This window comes from Lycium barbarum, chromosome 11 (assembly GCF_019175385.1).
Source record: "Lycium barbarum isolate Lr01 chromosome 11, ASM1917538v2, whole genome shotgun sequence".
Taxonomy (NCBI): domain Eukaryota; kingdom Viridiplantae; phylum Streptophyta; class Magnoliopsida; order Solanales; family Solanaceae; genus Lycium; species Lycium barbarum.
The window spans coordinates 3563158-3580159 of NC_083347.1; the positions used below are offsets into that span (position 1 = coordinate 3563158).

A 17002-nucleotide genomic window follows, 5' to 3' on the forward strand; every position below is an offset into this window, starting at 1 on the left:
ATAAATTCAAGTGTGATTTTACAGCCTTCAAGTGATTCGCTGTCACTAAAGTTCGAAGTATCGCTACTACGATGAGTAATCTGTTTTCTATTTCAGAAATTGTTTTCTAAGTTACTATTTCGAAGTACTTTTGCAACACAGATTACTAACATAAATAATGCGATGAAATTAATAACGGACCATCTAACCGCGTAAACTAAATCTTTTAAGACTGACAGCAACACATAGTATATAATTTACAAATTTTATTGCCATATTGGCACTAAGATCCACCAATTATCTTTTCCTTAAATAAATAAAATAAAAATAGAAAGAAAAAAAAAGCCGTTGTACTTTTTCTCTCCACTTTCTCATCGTCTTCGTCTGTCTTAATGACTAGTTTTAACGTTTCAACTCACAATTTCTGTTGACCAAGTTTAGTCAATCTTCTCTCCCATTTTCCCTTTAGCTGCAACAATGTTTCTTCATTTCTTCTGATCATTTTTGTGTTTTTTCTCTAAAATTCATCACCCTAAACCCCCCCGTACTTTCTTGAAAATTGGAAAAAGAAGAAAAAAATCCAATCTTTAACTATTTTGGTCCAATAAAAATCCAATCTTGCTGAATAACCATCTGGGGTTCTTGTTCTGATTCTTGATTTTCACTTTAGTTTTATCAACTTTAGTTTCAGTTCATCAGCTACCATTTTGGCTAGATCTAAAAAAAATGGGTATTTGTGTAAGCAAAAGTAAACCTGAACAGTCCAATGCTAACAATGGACACCATGGATCAGGTGGAGTTCAAAACAATGGACCCCACAGAGCTGAAATTCAGTACACAAAATCTCCAGGCCCTGAATCTCAATTACCTGTAAGGCCACCACCAAGTCCAAAACCAGCTGTTAGGTATGATACAATTCTGGGTAAACCTTATGAAGATGTTAAGATTCACTATACACTTGGTAAAGAATTGGGTAGGGGTCAATTTGGTGTTACATATCTTTGTACTGAAATATCAACTGGTCAACAATATGCTTGTAAATCGATATCGAAAAAGAAACTTGTTACTAAAGCTGATAAGGATGATATGAGGAGGGAAATTAAGATTATGCAACATTTAAGTGGACAGCCTAATATTGTTGAATTTAAAGGTGCTTATGAGGATAAAGGTTCTGTTTATCTTGTGATGGAGTTGTGTGGAGGGGGAGAGCTATTCGATCGGATTATAGCTAAGGGACATTATAGTGAAAGAGCTGCTGCAACAATGTGCAGGGCTATTGTTAATGTTGTGCACGTTTGTAATTTTATGGGCGTGATGCATCGCGATCTCAAGCCTGAAAACTTTTTGTTGTCTGATAAGAGCGAAAATGCTGCTCTAAAGATTACTGATTTCGGGCTGTCAGTATTCATTCAAGAAGGTATGTTTTGCTTTATATTGTCCTTTTTGTTATCTGCTTTTTGACTGATTTTTTTTTTATTGTCAATCCTAGGGCATCGAAGCATATCATTTTGATAGATTGTATTGTTTTACATTGTTTCATATCATTTCATAATATATATTATTGTATTGTATTGTCTTATATACTTCTGATGAAACATAATGTTTGGATAGATTGTATCATTTTCCTTCGTTTCATAATGCGAAGCACCAACGGTCTAAAGAATAAGCTTACAATATTACAAAAAATAAGTAGGGTACAGGGCAGAGGCGGACCCAGGATTTTGAGTTCGGGGGTGCTGGACTCAGGAATTTTGAGTTCGGGGGTGCTCTATTAACTATTTATATATGTTTCCTTTATATTTTCTATACAATTATACACTCCGTGATTAAGTTTAATGGGTGCCGGAGCACCCAAACTTTACACATGGGTCCGCCCCTGGTACAGGGTAGAGTTATCATGAAAACAGTAGGCTAAAATGGTAAAATAGGATTATTAAATAGTACTAAAAAGTAAGGGCAAGATGAGAAAGAAAATAAGTTAACAATGACACTTCTTCGGCGTTACATAATAACGGATTTAACAATATGATAGAATAAAATTTAAGTAACAATCAAAACAAACATTGTATTTAACATAACAATACTATACATATTTAACATAACAATACTATACAATACAACAGGTAACAACCTTCCAAACAAGTTGTGTCCCCACATAGACAAAGTTCGTGAATGTGTTGTAGGATTAAGTATTTAGTAAAATGTTAACTTTAGAGGGGATCGCGGTCATATGTGTAATTACTAATTACACCTATATTAGTCTTGTATATATTATATCCTCCATTTAAGTGCCATATTTTTTGTTTCTATGAGTGGGTGGAAACATTTCCATCTTTTTGACACCCAGGGAAACATTTAAGGGGATCTTCTTAATCGGACGTAAATAATCAACATGCATATATATATATGAGAGTACTCAGAAGATCATCAGATCATAAGCTTGCCGAGTTTTTATTTTTTATGAATCGTTGCATACAGATTGCGTGTATTAATAAGCCGATTGTTGATTTCTTCAGTTCTGATGAACGCCTTCCCTTTTAGAAATATGTTCAAGTACCATCCCTTAGCAGTTTCTTTGTGATTTTCGTATCCTCCTTACTAATACTAACCTTGCTTCTATCTGTTTTTTTTTTTTTTTTTTTAATGGATTTGAAATTCCGTGCAGGTAAGTTGCACAAGGATATAGTTGGGAGTGCTTACTATGTTGCCCCTGAGGTCTTAAGGAGGAGTTATGGCAAAGAAATAGACGTTTGGAGTGCAGGTGTTATGCTTTATATACTACTCAGTGGTGTGCCTCCCTTTTGGGCAGGTAAAATCATCTACTCGCTTCTCGTTGTCTGAGATAATACACATATGACAATTTTCGTCACTATCTAGGATTCAAGTACTTACTTTATCTATTTGTTTGATATGCAGAAACTGAAAAGGGTATATTTGATGCCATACTTAAAGGGCATATTGACTTTGAAAGCGAGCCTTGGCCCTCTGTATCAAGTAGTGCCAAGGACCTAGTACAGAAGATGCTGACTAAAGACCCAAAGAGACGGATTACAGCTGCACAGGTTCTTGGTATGTGGCCTTTAAACTATAGCTTATAGATTTCCTTTATTCATTAATGCACATATTTTTTCTTGATAATCGTGATATCCACGTCAGCTTTCACGTCGACTAATTCCACGAGGTAAGTACTTGCTACCTCCCACCAGCAGAGGTACCGGGTAACTCTGTCCACCAAGGCTTGGATAGATTGGAAGAAATCACCTACTGTTTTTGGGTCCGTTGGGATTTGAACCTGAAACCTCATGGTTCGCAACCAACTTCATTCACCACAAGGCTACACCTTTGGGTGCAAACATTCATGCACATATTTGTTTCTTTTAGAGAAAAGGAATTGCATATACAGTAACCTCGCCGGTTGATTTAAAAATGATTTGTAATATACTAAGAGACAGTGTACTCCCATAATATATGGGCACTTGCATACTTCCTCCTTTCTAGCATTTATTTGTAGAAAATAATTTAAGAGAATGCAATATCCTTTAAGGCTTCGTCGATTATTCTGCTTTGTCTCACCCAAGGGACCTAACTGCTTTCCTTTGCAAGATCTATACTTTTATCTTCAATTACGGTTGGCATCGTGAACTGAATCTGTTATTAAGTAAAACACAGCTGCTGTTTCTTGTGAAAGAAGTTAGATATTGCATATTTTAATGGGGCCAAAACAAGTCCTTGCCACAAATTATTTTTTATAGATATCAGTCTTTTTCTGGCCTGTAACAGCATCAGTTCTAGCTGCTTGCCCACCAAGGTTGGGGCAGATGGACTCCCATGGGGGTTGGTACCGGGATTTGAATCTGGGATCTTCATGTTTTTCTCCTATGCCTCAAAAGCTGACCTATGCCATTGGAGACTTTAGATAATAACCAGAGTACGCTATTATTTGCATATAAACTTGATCATTAAATTGTTTTCAAAATCCATATGTTACCAGTTATATTTTTTTGATAAGGTTATTACCTGTAATATACATTAGTCACATTATTACAACGTCAGGAAGGATTACATCAAAATTGAAAGACTTGATCTGTGGCAAACAGCTAGAAAATTTGCTTGCAAAATAGTAAATTTCTTGTGTAAATCTACTAGCTTCAAGTCACTTTAAACCAAATGCAACCTAGTGGAACTTTATTTCAAAGAGAAAGAATTCATTTTGATGGCATCATTTTCCCACCGAACCATTATCCTTTTAGTGAGTACCTTTTTAATGATATGGTAAATTCTACCTTCCAAATTTCTTTGCTGAGGAGTCAAAAGTGGTCCTATCAAACTCCTAATCTCATGGGAATGGTGAGACATGATAAACCTTGAAGAAATATTTGATTGAGGTAACGAAATGTTGGCAACACAAATTATAGGGGTAACTTAGCTTGCAGTCTCACGTTCAAAGCTTATTTTTTATTTAACACTTTGAATCCATTACCCTTTATCAAAAAAAAAAATTCCTGTTTCTTAGCTTCAATCATTTCTACGAAAAGACTTCTAATTATTTTGTGCAGTACAAATATTTCTTCTATTGAAGTCAAAGGTCAGAACTCACAATATCCTAGGCTATTCATGCGCGAATGTACTCCTTGAGAACATTGAATATACGTGTGTTGCGAGTATGGTTTGCTATATCTTATTCTAACCATACTTTTGGTGTGCGTAATTGACAGAGCATCCTTGGCTGAAGGAAGGTGGTGTTGCATCAGACAAACCATTAGAAGGTGCTGTCCTTTCAAGAATGAAGCAATTCAGAGCTATGAACAAGCTCAAGAAACTCGCTTTGAAGGTAATCTTAGAATTTGTCAATTCTGCTGCAACTGAATCTAGTCAAACTGGAGGGATGGCTCAGTGGTTAAGCACCTCCACCCACGACCGGTAGGTCCTGGGTTCGAGTCACACTGGAGGGGAAGTGTGGAAACACTATAAATCCTCCTAAATGGGGTGGGAAAAAAAAAAAAAATCTAGTCAAATGGAAAAGGGAGATGTAAGGGTAAATAAGGACCAACTTTTTGCATGTACCGCTTCCTCGTATGATTGTCATGTTCTTCACATGCAAGAAGATTTCTTTCTTTCACTTTATGCGCGTAATCTCTCGTCCTTTCCTTCTTTTCAAGCAAACAATATATGAAGAACATGATTAGACTTAGCATGAGCCACCATATTTTTTGTGAAATTGGTAAGTCGGCTTTCTTACTCATAATTGTGTGCATGATCATTTCTTTGATAAGGATAAACCTAGCACACCTTCCGGTCAATGTATTTGTTGAGAGTATTTTTTTTGAAATGGTGGATTTGGTAAGTTGACATTCTTCCAAATGCTTGTATCCATGATCATCGTTTGGAAGTGATAAAATTCAATGCTGCTTTTTTCACCATGAAAAACAACAATCTTAAGGAAATTCAAGAATCATTGTCTGGGGAGGGTAGAATGTATGCAGACCTTACCCCTACGTCATGGCGGTAGAGATTTGTTTCTGGAAGACCCTTGGCTGGAGTGCAGCAAAGCGGAGTAGTTATGAACGTTCAACCACTAGACAAAAACTGAAACTAATTATCTTTCGACATTTTACTCAATTCTGTGGGCCCGTATATTTTCCCTATTTGTCTTTTGACAGCTGTCGTCTTCTTCCTTCTGCAAGTAATAACACATTGCATTGTCTGTTGTTGGAATCAGGTCATTGCAGAGAATCTCTCTGCAGAAGAAATTCATGGGCTCAAAGCAATGTTCGACAACATCGACACTGATAGTAGTGGCACTATCACTTACGAAGAACTGAAGAGTGGATTGGCTAAACTTGGGTCAAAGCTCACAGAGGCTGAAGTCAAGCAATTGATGGAAGCTGTAAGTCAAAATCTCCTAAAATTTATTAACCATCTCTTTCCTTCACTAAACTCCGAATAAGATCTCGTGACTTGTGAACTTCAGGCGGATGTGGATGGAAATGGCTCAATTGACTACACTGAATTCATCACCGCCACCATGCATAAGCACAGGCTAGAAAGAGATGAAAATCTATATACTGCATTTCAGTATTTCGATAAAGACGGCAGTGGGTAAGTCCTATGTGCATGTCTAGTGTAAAAACATGATAAAAAAAAAACCAATAGAATTGTGAGATCAGTTTACTCAAGATTACTATTTTGATGTTATATTTGTAGGTTCATTACAAGAGATGAACTCGAGACAGCAATGCAAGAGCATGGAATAGGCGATCCGTCCTGTATAAGGGAAATCATATCTGAAGTGGACACGGACAATGTGAGTTTTCACTGCTTCTAGCTAAAATAGTTGGACTTGTACCTTGTCACTAGGGCTGGCAAAATGGTTAACAAAACAAGATTCAAATCCTACTCATTAGACATGAATTGGATAACTGGCTAAAATGCATCAAATATGGATATTATCTACTAAAAAATGGATATGCAGATGGATTATATGAATATCTATAATTATCAATACCCATTTGTCTTGTTATTTTAATTTTCATCGGTTCTTGCTTTCTGGGAGTCTAAGTTTATTTTGGCTTTTAGCTTGTGTTCTCACCTGACTATTCCTGAAACCATCCATAATATGGATAGATATCCATGTTATCCGTCAGCTAACCCATTTTTTTATCCTTGTTAGATATGGGCAGGTCGAGTATTTTATCTGTTTTTGTTTGACCATTTTCGACCTGCCCATATTCGATCCGACCCGCCCATTTGCCACTCCTACTTGTCACATATATGCTAATTCTGTCAAATTTTCAGGATGGACGAATTAACTATGAGGAATTCTGTACGATGATGAGAAGCGGAGCCAAACAGCCAGCCAAGCTCTTCTAGTTGCACGAGGCTCCTCGAGGGCAAGTTGCAGAAGAGCTATTCTTGAAAGTGTGCACGATGAGCTCTTTCGTTGCATCCCCTTAGAACTGTCGGAGATGCATAACCAGCTATTGCTAGTTGAGACGTTTTATCGTTTTTCCAGTAGAAAACATGTATATTTGTGTTGTTCTCCGTTCAAAAGAGTCTTTGCTGAGTGTTTCTATTTGTCTTCTGCGCGATTTTTCCTCCCTTGTGTAAACTGCATTAGTCTGGAACTTGAAAGGCGTTGATTTAAGGCCACTCCTAGTGAATGACATTATGTTTCAATTATATGTTGCTGAGTTATTTCATTCATTGAGATCGTTCTAACTATGATTAGACGGGCAAAGAACTGCAACATTTCTGTTTTTGTGCTTTTTGGTGCTTCAGTGTTTGACCAATAAAAGATGGAGACAGCAACTTAGTGAGGAGTAGGTGTTTTAGCTCGTTAAGTTGTGACAACCTCTCTTTTAATACAATAATAATAAAGCTTCCAAAGTTATGTGGTAGGTGTTAGATTGCTTGGTGACAAATGAGCCGATTTGATTAAATTTGAACGGGTCAAAAAAGATTAAATTTATATAAATCAACAGCTCGTTAATCCCTGCTCTAGTGGCGTCGAATGAGTGGATTGGATTAGATTTGGATAGAGTTAATTTGAGTTGAAGTTATACAAGTTAATCCTCTTGAAAGTTACTTGGTTGAGATGGCCGAGTCAAGATAGGTTAAACAGTGAATCGTGGTACTTAATTTCTTACCAAATTTGATTTCTGATTTCTTATTTGTTTTTTTGTTTCTTCTAAAACAATAGCAAAGTAAGCTTCCAAATTTAATTTCTTAGTTTTTCTTTGGCTCTTCTGATACAATAGTAAAATAAGCCTTCCAAAGTTATTGTGCCGGCGAGATTCTTCTATACTCAATAATTGAAACTGAAACGGCACTCAACAAAACACAATAGCATCTACAATTTAATTTCTTAAAGAGTCTCGTTTAGGGAGAGATTATTCTCTCAATAGCTTTTATGTTTTTATATTAATTTTTCATATGTAGATCAATTAATCAAACCATAATAGAATGTCATGTCTCCTTTTTAGTATTGAAAAAAACGACACTTAACAATTGAATTTAGCAAACAAGCTTTATTTCATCCCACATCCTACCTAATTCTCCCGGATTATTTATCAAGATCAAGCAATTCCAAGTGATTCTGCTCAAGAAGTTCAATCTTTTAACATTAAACAACTATGCAGAAGGCTTTAAAAATGGATTGCAAGGTCAGGATAAGCACAACACAACATGAATTGCTCTAGAAAACCAATTTTTTTATTATCTGAAAACAAAGTACAACCATCACAATTCAGAAAAAAAAAAGAAAAAAAAAAAAAACCATAGCAAGATTCTCATGGGCATTAACCAAAACAACAAATACAAACAACTGCTATATTACTATGCTTCAATAATCCCAAATAGCCAATAACTTAAAAACCATGAATCTTGATCTGATCCCTTCTTGGCAACACCTTTAGTCACAAGGAAATAAGAAACATTCTTCCTTTGATCTCCTTGAAGTTGTATCACTTTGCCAAGCTCCTTATCCTGCACAACATTTCCATTGCAACAGAACTCTTTTTTCAAGTCTTTGAGGATTTTTTCGTAATTGAATTCTTTCCTCAAACCTTGAACTGTTGTCAAGCTTTTCTTTCCATTACTTTGTTGTATGCGAATATGAACATACTCTTTTGCTCCAGATGCACCTAAGTCCTAAGCCTCAACAAAGGGATCGAAAACAGATGGAACCTGGACGTCGATATTAACCATGTAACTAATTGGAAGAGAACTTCTCACGCTCCGAAACTGAAGCTTGTTAAGTTGTTCACAAAAGAAAGCTGCAACAAGAACACAACTTTAATATGGAAATGATCAAGATAAAAAAAATCAGACTACTTAAGTATTGAGCAAATATGAGATGATCAACAAACAAAAAATTCACGGTCCAAGGCTAAAGCTAGTAAATTGATCATATGAGCTGCAACAAGAACCCACTTTAATATGGAAATGATCAGCATAATTACGCAATATGAGATGAACAACATATGAAAAATAATGTTTTTTTTCTAGGCGCGTTAAAGAGGACAGTAATTTGACAACGATAATCACCTACTATTGTATAATGCTTGTTTCACAAGGCTTCTCTAGACTCAACAATTTGACAGCAATTACATACATGTTGTATAGTGCTACTTCCATATGGTTCTGTTATTGCTCATATTGCTTGTCCAATGCACTGAAAATTTTATTAATCGGCTACTCCTTTGTATTGTACTACTACTATAATACTCTATACGTCACCTTTTAAAAAAAAAGAAAAGAATTGGAACAGTAATTTGCCTTTTTGTGTGAACCATAAAGTTGTTGATCTAGGGTTTATTTTTTGCAATTATAGTTCCATTCGGACTCAATAATGGCGAGCTCATACTTTGCTCCCTATAAAAATGTTACTGCCTTCTCTACTCGCCATTACTCTTTACTTCTGGCTCTCCGCACTACACGAAGTGAAAGGCGAGTTCCTCTGTCAGCAGCAAAGGGAAAAAGAAGCGGATATGGTCGCTACTGAGGGCATTAAACGGACGTCCATTTTGGTGACAGCCTTCAAGCAGAAAGGAAACTGCCTATTAGACATGCATAAAGCATTTATCTTCACATAATAATATTATTATACATTGGTAAGGGTTCTTTTAAGTTAATAAGATGTTAGTCATGTGTTTGCAATACATTACCTTAGATCTTTTCATAAAAAAAATTATTTACTAATATGAAGGTTTGGGTAGTCTAATTCAGTCTTCCAAAATATATTTGTTCTCAAAAAGTACACACTCTTTCTTTCTTTTTCCTTAGTTTTATATAGTTTTTTATTTTATTTAAAACGTCAATATTGTGTAAGCAAAATAAAATTGTAAAATCTCTTAAAATTCGTTTGGGTCTGAAAATTTTGGCGGCCTAAAGTAAATACTAGATGTAGGGTGTCATGGAGTTATATTAGAAAAATTGTGATCTTTGGACATAATTTAGCGCTTGATGGATATATATATATATATATATATATATATATAATGCTTCTTGATTTTCTAGACTGTCATGTGATAAGACTGAAAGATCTAGCGGGAAAAGAAAGATCGGAAATATTGCAGGTAGAAACTCACGAAAAGCGAGATTATAATTATGATATTTTATAATTCTTTAAAAATAATAATTATAATCATTTGTAAGACAATTGAAAATATAAGACTTAGGTCCCGTTTGGACATGATTTGAAATTATATTTGGACATGTAATTTGAATATTTTAAGAAATGTTTTCTCTTATAGACATAAAAACATCACAAGTTGTGAAAACTATCAAAACATTCTCAATTCTTATACAATCTTACCAAATGAGCAAGTCATAATTCATAACAAAATTAATACGCTAATTCATAACAACCGGCTCAAAATTAATACTAGAAGACCTTTCTAAAAATACAACATCAATTGATCAAATTTTAGTTCAATAAATAAAATTAAACTATGGGTCTTTTTTTACAAAATTAAAAGGTTAGTAGACATAAATAAAATTTGGTGGAAGTTAATGAGATTGGTAAATGATTGATGGGGGTAATTGTTAAAAATATCTATCAACTTATGGGTCTTTTTTACAAATATAAACTTATGGATTAAATTTTATATTTAAAAAAATTGAAACCATGTCCATGCCATGGTTTGAGACCATGGTTTCAAACCATGGCATGGCCAAACGCCTACTTAGCTTATGCTTAGGAAAAATAATATTTCCTCCGCATCAATTTAAGTGTCTTACTTTTTTTTTTTTAAGAAAGTAATTAAACCATTTTCTTAGACAACCAGATATAAAATTTAGCTTATGCCTAAGAAAAATAATATCCTCTATGTATCAATTTAAGCCGAGTCTTATATTTTCAATTGTCTTAAAATAGGATTATGATTATTTTTTAAAAGAAGGGTAAGAGAAAAAAAAAAAAAAAAAAAAAGTAGCTCGTTGCACTAAGTTTCCGATATGCGTGGGGTTCCGGAAAGGATCAATACTTGTTAAGAACTTATAGTTTCTTCACACAATAAAATATACGAAAAAAGGTCAGATTTGCACTGTACTCTTACACATACTCTATTTTTGGATTATATTTATCCTCTCTCCTTTAATTCTCTTTGTCCACGCCTTTATTTTTCAATGTGGCGCCTACATGAAATTTCTTTTTCTCAATTAAAATATATTTTTATTTAGCCAATTTTTATTTTGTTTTTTCTTTTAAATCCGACCTCCATTGAAGGAATTTAAACTTGGGAAAATGGTGATAGGAAAAAAACGATGAAGAAGAAGAGAAAAAGTAAAATAAAAACGGAGCTATGTATTCTGGCAGATGTATAGTTAGTTAGTCGGAGCTGCCAAAATTGGGACTAATTATATACTAGAATGTGAAAACAATGACTTTTGAAGAAGCCAGATGGCGATTAAACGATTATTGCTGCAATTGGCTGATTGAATCACCATTGCTCATGTAAGGTGAGGCTGGGTCCCTTTTGCATCTGGAGGACTATTGGCTAAAATTTTATACCCTATAGCAATAGACAGAGTAAGAGATGATGTGGAGATGTTCCCTTTGCTATTGGCTACCAACGAAGCCTCCATATTCTCATTGAAATTATTAGCGATTAGTTGGCTGACTTTCCATGAGAAAAACATTACTCGGGGTAGTCGGGTTCGGAGAAGACAATGGGGTGCACGGGAGTGGGTCGGGAAAAAAAAAATTTGATGCAGGAGAATAAAGGTGGAGACAATTAAACGGATGAAATATGACCCCAAAATAGAATATGGGAGCAAATATGACCTTAAAGTTGGATGATAAGAATAAATATATCAAAAAAATATAACAAAGAATAAATATAATTTATTTGTAAGAGTACACCGGCAAATCTGACCCTTTTTCATAATATATAATACGGAAAAGGGCCAGAAATGCCCTTAGGCATAAGTGTAGCTAAAATAGATATCTTTTTCGCGTGGATTGTCCTTCAACAACGATTTTTAATTTTTATTCTTTGCTTAAAAAAATAATAAAAAATATTCTTAAGTTGTGGATTTGAATCCTCACTCAATCAAAAAAGAAATTTATAAGACAAGACTTTCGCAAAACCTCTACCTTAAGACCTAACATTTAGTCTATTCGGGCAAAAGTTAAACATTAAGATAGAATTTGCCTTAATGTGTCCGAACAGGTTTAATTTTTGTCCGAAAAGTTTGCCTTAAGACAAGGATTTTCCTTAAGACTTAATTTTTAGCTGCTGCCTTACAATTTTTTTTTACTGAATAGGAATTAAAACCCAAAATCTCAAGGTGTTAAGCAAAGGGCAAAAATTAAAAATCATACCTAAATAAGGCCAATTGTGCAAATTGCCCAAAATAGACGGAAGAAAGACATTTTTAGCCCAATACTGGGATGAAAAAGGGTATTTTTAAACCTTTTTGATAGCCCAAAGCATTTTTGGCCCTTTTCAGAACATAATAGAAACATGACAGTGGTGCCTCATTAGCTGTTCTGAAACAGCTGGCTGCTTAGCTTTTGGATTTAGTAAAGAAGCTTACTTCGTTCTAAATCCTACTTAATTCCCCGGAATTATCTCTAATGATAAAGCAATTTCGGGTGATTTCTGTTCTTTAGGTTTACTGTTTATACTCGACAACCATGCAAGCTCTACAAGTTTAGATAAACACAAGCACAACATGAATTGCTTTAGAAAAACAAATTTATTCTTATGATCTGAAAACAGAGTACAACCACAATTCCGAAAGAAACCCATGGCAAGATTTCATGGGCATTAATCAAAAACCACAACCGCTTAACAACGAATCCAAACAACTGCTATATTAATATGCTTCAATAACACCACAACTTAGAAACCATGAATCTTGATCTGATCCTTCTTGGCAACACCTTTACTCACAAGGAAATTAGAAACGTTCTTCCTTTGATCTCCTTGGAGTTGTATCACTTTGCCAAGCTCCTTATCCTGCACAACATTCCCGTTGCAACAAAACTCTTTTTTCAGGTCTTTGAGGATTTTTTCGTAGCTGTATTCTTTCCTCAAACCTTGAACTGTTGTCAAGCTCTTCTTTCCATTCCTTTGTTGTATGCGAATATGAACATACTCTTTTGCTCCAGGTGCACCTGAGTCCTTAGCCTCAGCAAATGGATCGAAAGCAGATGGAATCTGGACGTCGATATCAACAATATCAACCATGTAACTAACTGGAAGAGAACTTCTCACACTCCCAGGTGCACCTGAGTCCTTAGCCTCAGCAAATGGATCGAAAGCAGATGGAATCTGGACGTCGATATCAACAATATCAACCATGTAACTAACTGGAAGAGAACTTCTCACACTCCGAAACTGAAGCTTGTAAATTGATCACACAAAAGCTGCAAACAAAAAAACACTTCTTTAATATGGAAATGATCAAGATACCAAAAATCCAACTACATAAGTAGTTAAGAAAATATGAGATGATCAACAAAACAAGAATATTCCAACTAAATAATAACATAATCATACATATAAGAAATCCAACTTCATAATGAGATGCTCAACAATATCAAGTAATCCAAACTACATAAGTATTAAGCAAAGATGAAATTATTGACACATGAAAATCCAACCTCATAACTATTAAGCAATATGAGATGATCAACACATCAAGAATCCAACTAATAATAGCTTGAACAACATATAAGAAATCCATCTACATGATGAGATGATCAACAATTCCAGGCAATCCAACTATATAACTACTTGGCAAACATAAGATGATTAGCATATAAAAGATCAAATTAAACTATTAATCAATATGAGATGATCAAGATCAATTATCCTAGAGGGTAAATTGCAATTCATCATTTGGCTTTAACTACTATAAAGATAATTTAAAGATCAAAGATCCTAACTTTGATTGATGGAAATGATCCACTGCACATACAAGCAATTCAAGTTTTAACAAAGTCAGCCTCAAAACCCAACTAAATATCCAAAACTTCAGCTGAAAGGGACTATCTAACTATAATAAAGATGATCCAAGGATCAAAATCCAAACAAAAATATAAAATATTAGAGCTGAAGAACAAAAAGGCAATAGCAGGCAACAATCACAGAGCCAAAGATTATTATTAGAGCTGAAAAAACAGAAGAAAGAACTAACCTTTAAAAGGTTAATCAACTAAATCAAACACTGGATGATGTTAGAAGAGCAGAATAGGCTTGTTATTTATAGACAAAAAAAATAGAAATTGTGGCGGTGCAGGTGGGGTCACAATATTCGCAGCCACATAATATTAGTTAATCTTAAAGTCTTATTAACATGTCTAATCCTGATTAGAGATATACATCTGACGGCTGTGATTTGTTGTCCCTCCGAATTTGATCAATATTTGGATTAAGGATTGAAAATTAAATTTTATGTCTAATTATGAAAATATTTACTATCGGTTGTCTGTACTCTAAGTATAAACATCCGATTTTTCTCATATTTGTTTATAAAGTATAAACACGTTTTAAACGTTATTATGCACTTTATACAAAGTTAATACACTATTATAATGCGTTTTCCTCAGAATAATATTATAAATTGGGGTACGCGGGCGGAAACATTTTCACAAGCTTATATTTTTTTAAATATTAAAACGCGTAGATTCAACGCAGGGAGACATAGCTTAGGAATACGGCAAGTTTGTTAGTTATGTGGGGGCCACACGTGAGTTGGGTCAAATTCAACATGTGTGGGACCCGATTCCTCTTTCCTATCTGCAGAGAAGAATCCAGATAGGCTTAATATCCAGATGGACCCTTAAACTTGGCATATTTTGTAAGATAGGCATATAAACTTATAAGGTGACCAGATAGACACTTAAACTTACTCAAAGTGTATTTTTCAAGTTTTTCAGTTGTTTTGAAAACAAAAACTATATTTTTCAAACACTCACAATTTTCATGGCCAAACAAGCCCTAAATATATCACAAAATATTTTTTTAAAAATGCAAAAATAAGACAAACGCATATACATGAGACTATAAATGTGCACTTAAACCAATAAATACTCGCTAATCGCAATTTTGCAGCTTTCAATTAACTCGGATTTTTTTTTACACTTGAATAATTAAAAAAAAATAACTTTAACCAATAAAAATCCTTAAAAAAAGAAATTTCAAATTAAGAAATTTCTTTTTTTTAAGGATTTTCTTCTCGGCTTTACAGTTTTCTTAATTTGAAATTTCTTTTACACTTGAAATACTGAACTTAGAAATTTCTTAATTTGAAATTTCTTTTTTTAAGGATTTTTATTGGTTAAAGTTATTGTTTTTTAATTATTCAAGTGTAAAAAAAATCTGAGTTAATTGAAAGCTGCAAAATTGCGATTAGCGAGTATTTATTGGTTTAAGTGCACACATTTATAGTCTCATGTATATGCGTTTGCCTTATTTTTGCATTTTAAAAAAAATATTTTGTGATATATTTAGGGCTTGTTTGGCCATGAAAATTGTGAGTGTTTGAAAAATATAGTTTTTGTTTTCAAAACAACTGAAAAACTTGAAAAATACACTTTGAGTAAGTTTAAGTGTCTATCTGGTCACCTTATAAGTTTATATGTCTATCTTACAAAACATGTCAAGTTTAAGGGTCCATCTAGGTATTAAGTCATCCAGATAATTGCAGAACAACTTGGGCTCTACTTGCGTGTTACTTTAGCCTGCTTGACGGGTCAATTTCCACTTTCTCTTGGTCTTTATTTATTTAACTTTTGTCCTTCCAATGCGCTACTCTTTAATTTTGTCCTTTAAAATTAATTTTATGTTTAAATTACACATCATAATATTCACAAAATTATGCCTGAGTCTTAAAAGAATTTATATTCGTTTGACAAAAATTTAATTTTAAAAGACATAAATTAAAGACCAAATGGTCTTCAAATAGGCTGGTATTAATTTATTTCCTTCAAAATTAAACTTATAACTATGAGGGTATAGTTTTTTTAAGGATATTTGTGGATGTTATGATGTGTTATTAGATTTTGACTTTCAAAATAGAAAATCCGTCCATCTGAGGGACAAAAATTAAACCAGCACAAAATAAGGACGAAATGACTCGTGCAATTACTTCCCGCTTGACTCCTATCTGATTGGGCCGTAATTTTTGTGGGGCCCATCATATTATACTTTTTTACTTTGTCTTTTACATTTCAAATTTTTTCACTTTTCACTTTTTCATAAAGGACACAAAGACAGAAGAATATACATAATTTCCATTTTCGGAAGAAAAAAAATGTGAGACCCTATGATTTCCTATTTGTATTGAAAGCGCAATAACTACGACCTCTTGAGTCTATGTGGCTTGGAGAGTGATTATAGCTCTCTCGAAGGTTTAAATGTCAAAAAAGGAATATTGAGTAAAAGTTTTTGGAGGTCTATGTGAGGACCCACCATGTCATCATGTCACATAGGTGCCACTTGACACATATATTTGCCATGTGGAATGATTACATAAGAGGAAGAGTAGATATTATAGGAAGATTCTAGAGATATAGGGAGGTTTCTCTTGGAAGACCCTAGAATTTCATAGATTTGCATGGAAAGTCCTTGGAATACTCTAAGTGTGTAGAGATTTATAGAATAGGGGCTTATTAGTAAATATGTAGGGACTTGTATAATAATTATTATTTACATACTAGTCCCTAGGTGAGTAGTATAAATAGGAAGGTAATTCATTTGTAAATCATCAAGCAAAATCAATCAAGTCTTCTATAACAAAAAACTTCCTTCTAGCAAATTTCTCTTGTCTTTCTCAATTACTATTCCCTTAGCGATCTTGAGTGTAGTAAACTAGGCTGACTTGGCATAGCAAGATCGTGAGCAAGTTGTGCAAGAACGTGAACGAGTTGTCAAGTGCCGCACGTGCGCTTAGTTGAAAACTAAGGACGTGACAACGTGGTATCAGAGCGAAGGTTACGACTGAGGGAATGGAAAACGACGGAGAAATCAACGCTGCTAAAACCCAAGCCAACGTCACCTAGGATGCTGCT

At 34.2% G+C, this 17002-nt stretch overlaps 2 protein-coding genes and 1 pseudogene across 2 annotated transcripts; 1 reads left to right on the forward strand and 2 right to left on the reverse strand.

The window, feature by feature from the left end:
• Positions 1 to 309: 309 nt before the first annotated feature.
• LOC132617847 (calcium-dependent protein kinase 2) lies at positions 310 to 7158 on the forward strand. The gene is made up of 8 exons (XM_060332919.1): positions 310 to 1396; positions 2645 to 2788; positions 2896 to 3048; positions 4695 to 4810; positions 5699 to 5866; positions 5951 to 6078; positions 6184 to 6283; positions 6775 to 7158. Exons 1-8 carry the CDS (start codon positions 706 to 708, stop codon positions 6847 to 6849), a joined length of 1575 nt encoding a protein of 524 aa, XP_060188902.1. The 5' UTR covers positions 310 to 705; the 3' UTR covers positions 6850 to 7158.
• A 1187-nt stretch (positions 7159 to 8345) lies between these two features.
• LOC132618088 (protein translation factor SUI1 homolog) lies at positions 8346 to 8685 on the reverse strand (annotated as a pseudogene).
• A 3977-nt stretch (positions 8686 to 12662) lies between these two features.
• LOC132617848 (protein translation factor SUI1 homolog 2-like) lies at positions 12663 to 14285 on the reverse strand. The gene is made up of 2 exons (XM_060332920.1): positions 14128 to 14285; positions 12663 to 13354 (listed from the first exon to the last, which is right to left on the reverse strand). Exon 2 carries the CDS (start codon positions 13287 to 13289, stop codon positions 12828 to 12830), a length of 462 nt encoding a protein of 153 aa, XP_060188903.1. The 5' UTR covers positions 13290 to 13354; positions 14128 to 14285; the 3' UTR covers positions 12663 to 12827.
• Between the last annotated feature and the right edge of the window lie 2717 nt (positions 14286 to 17002).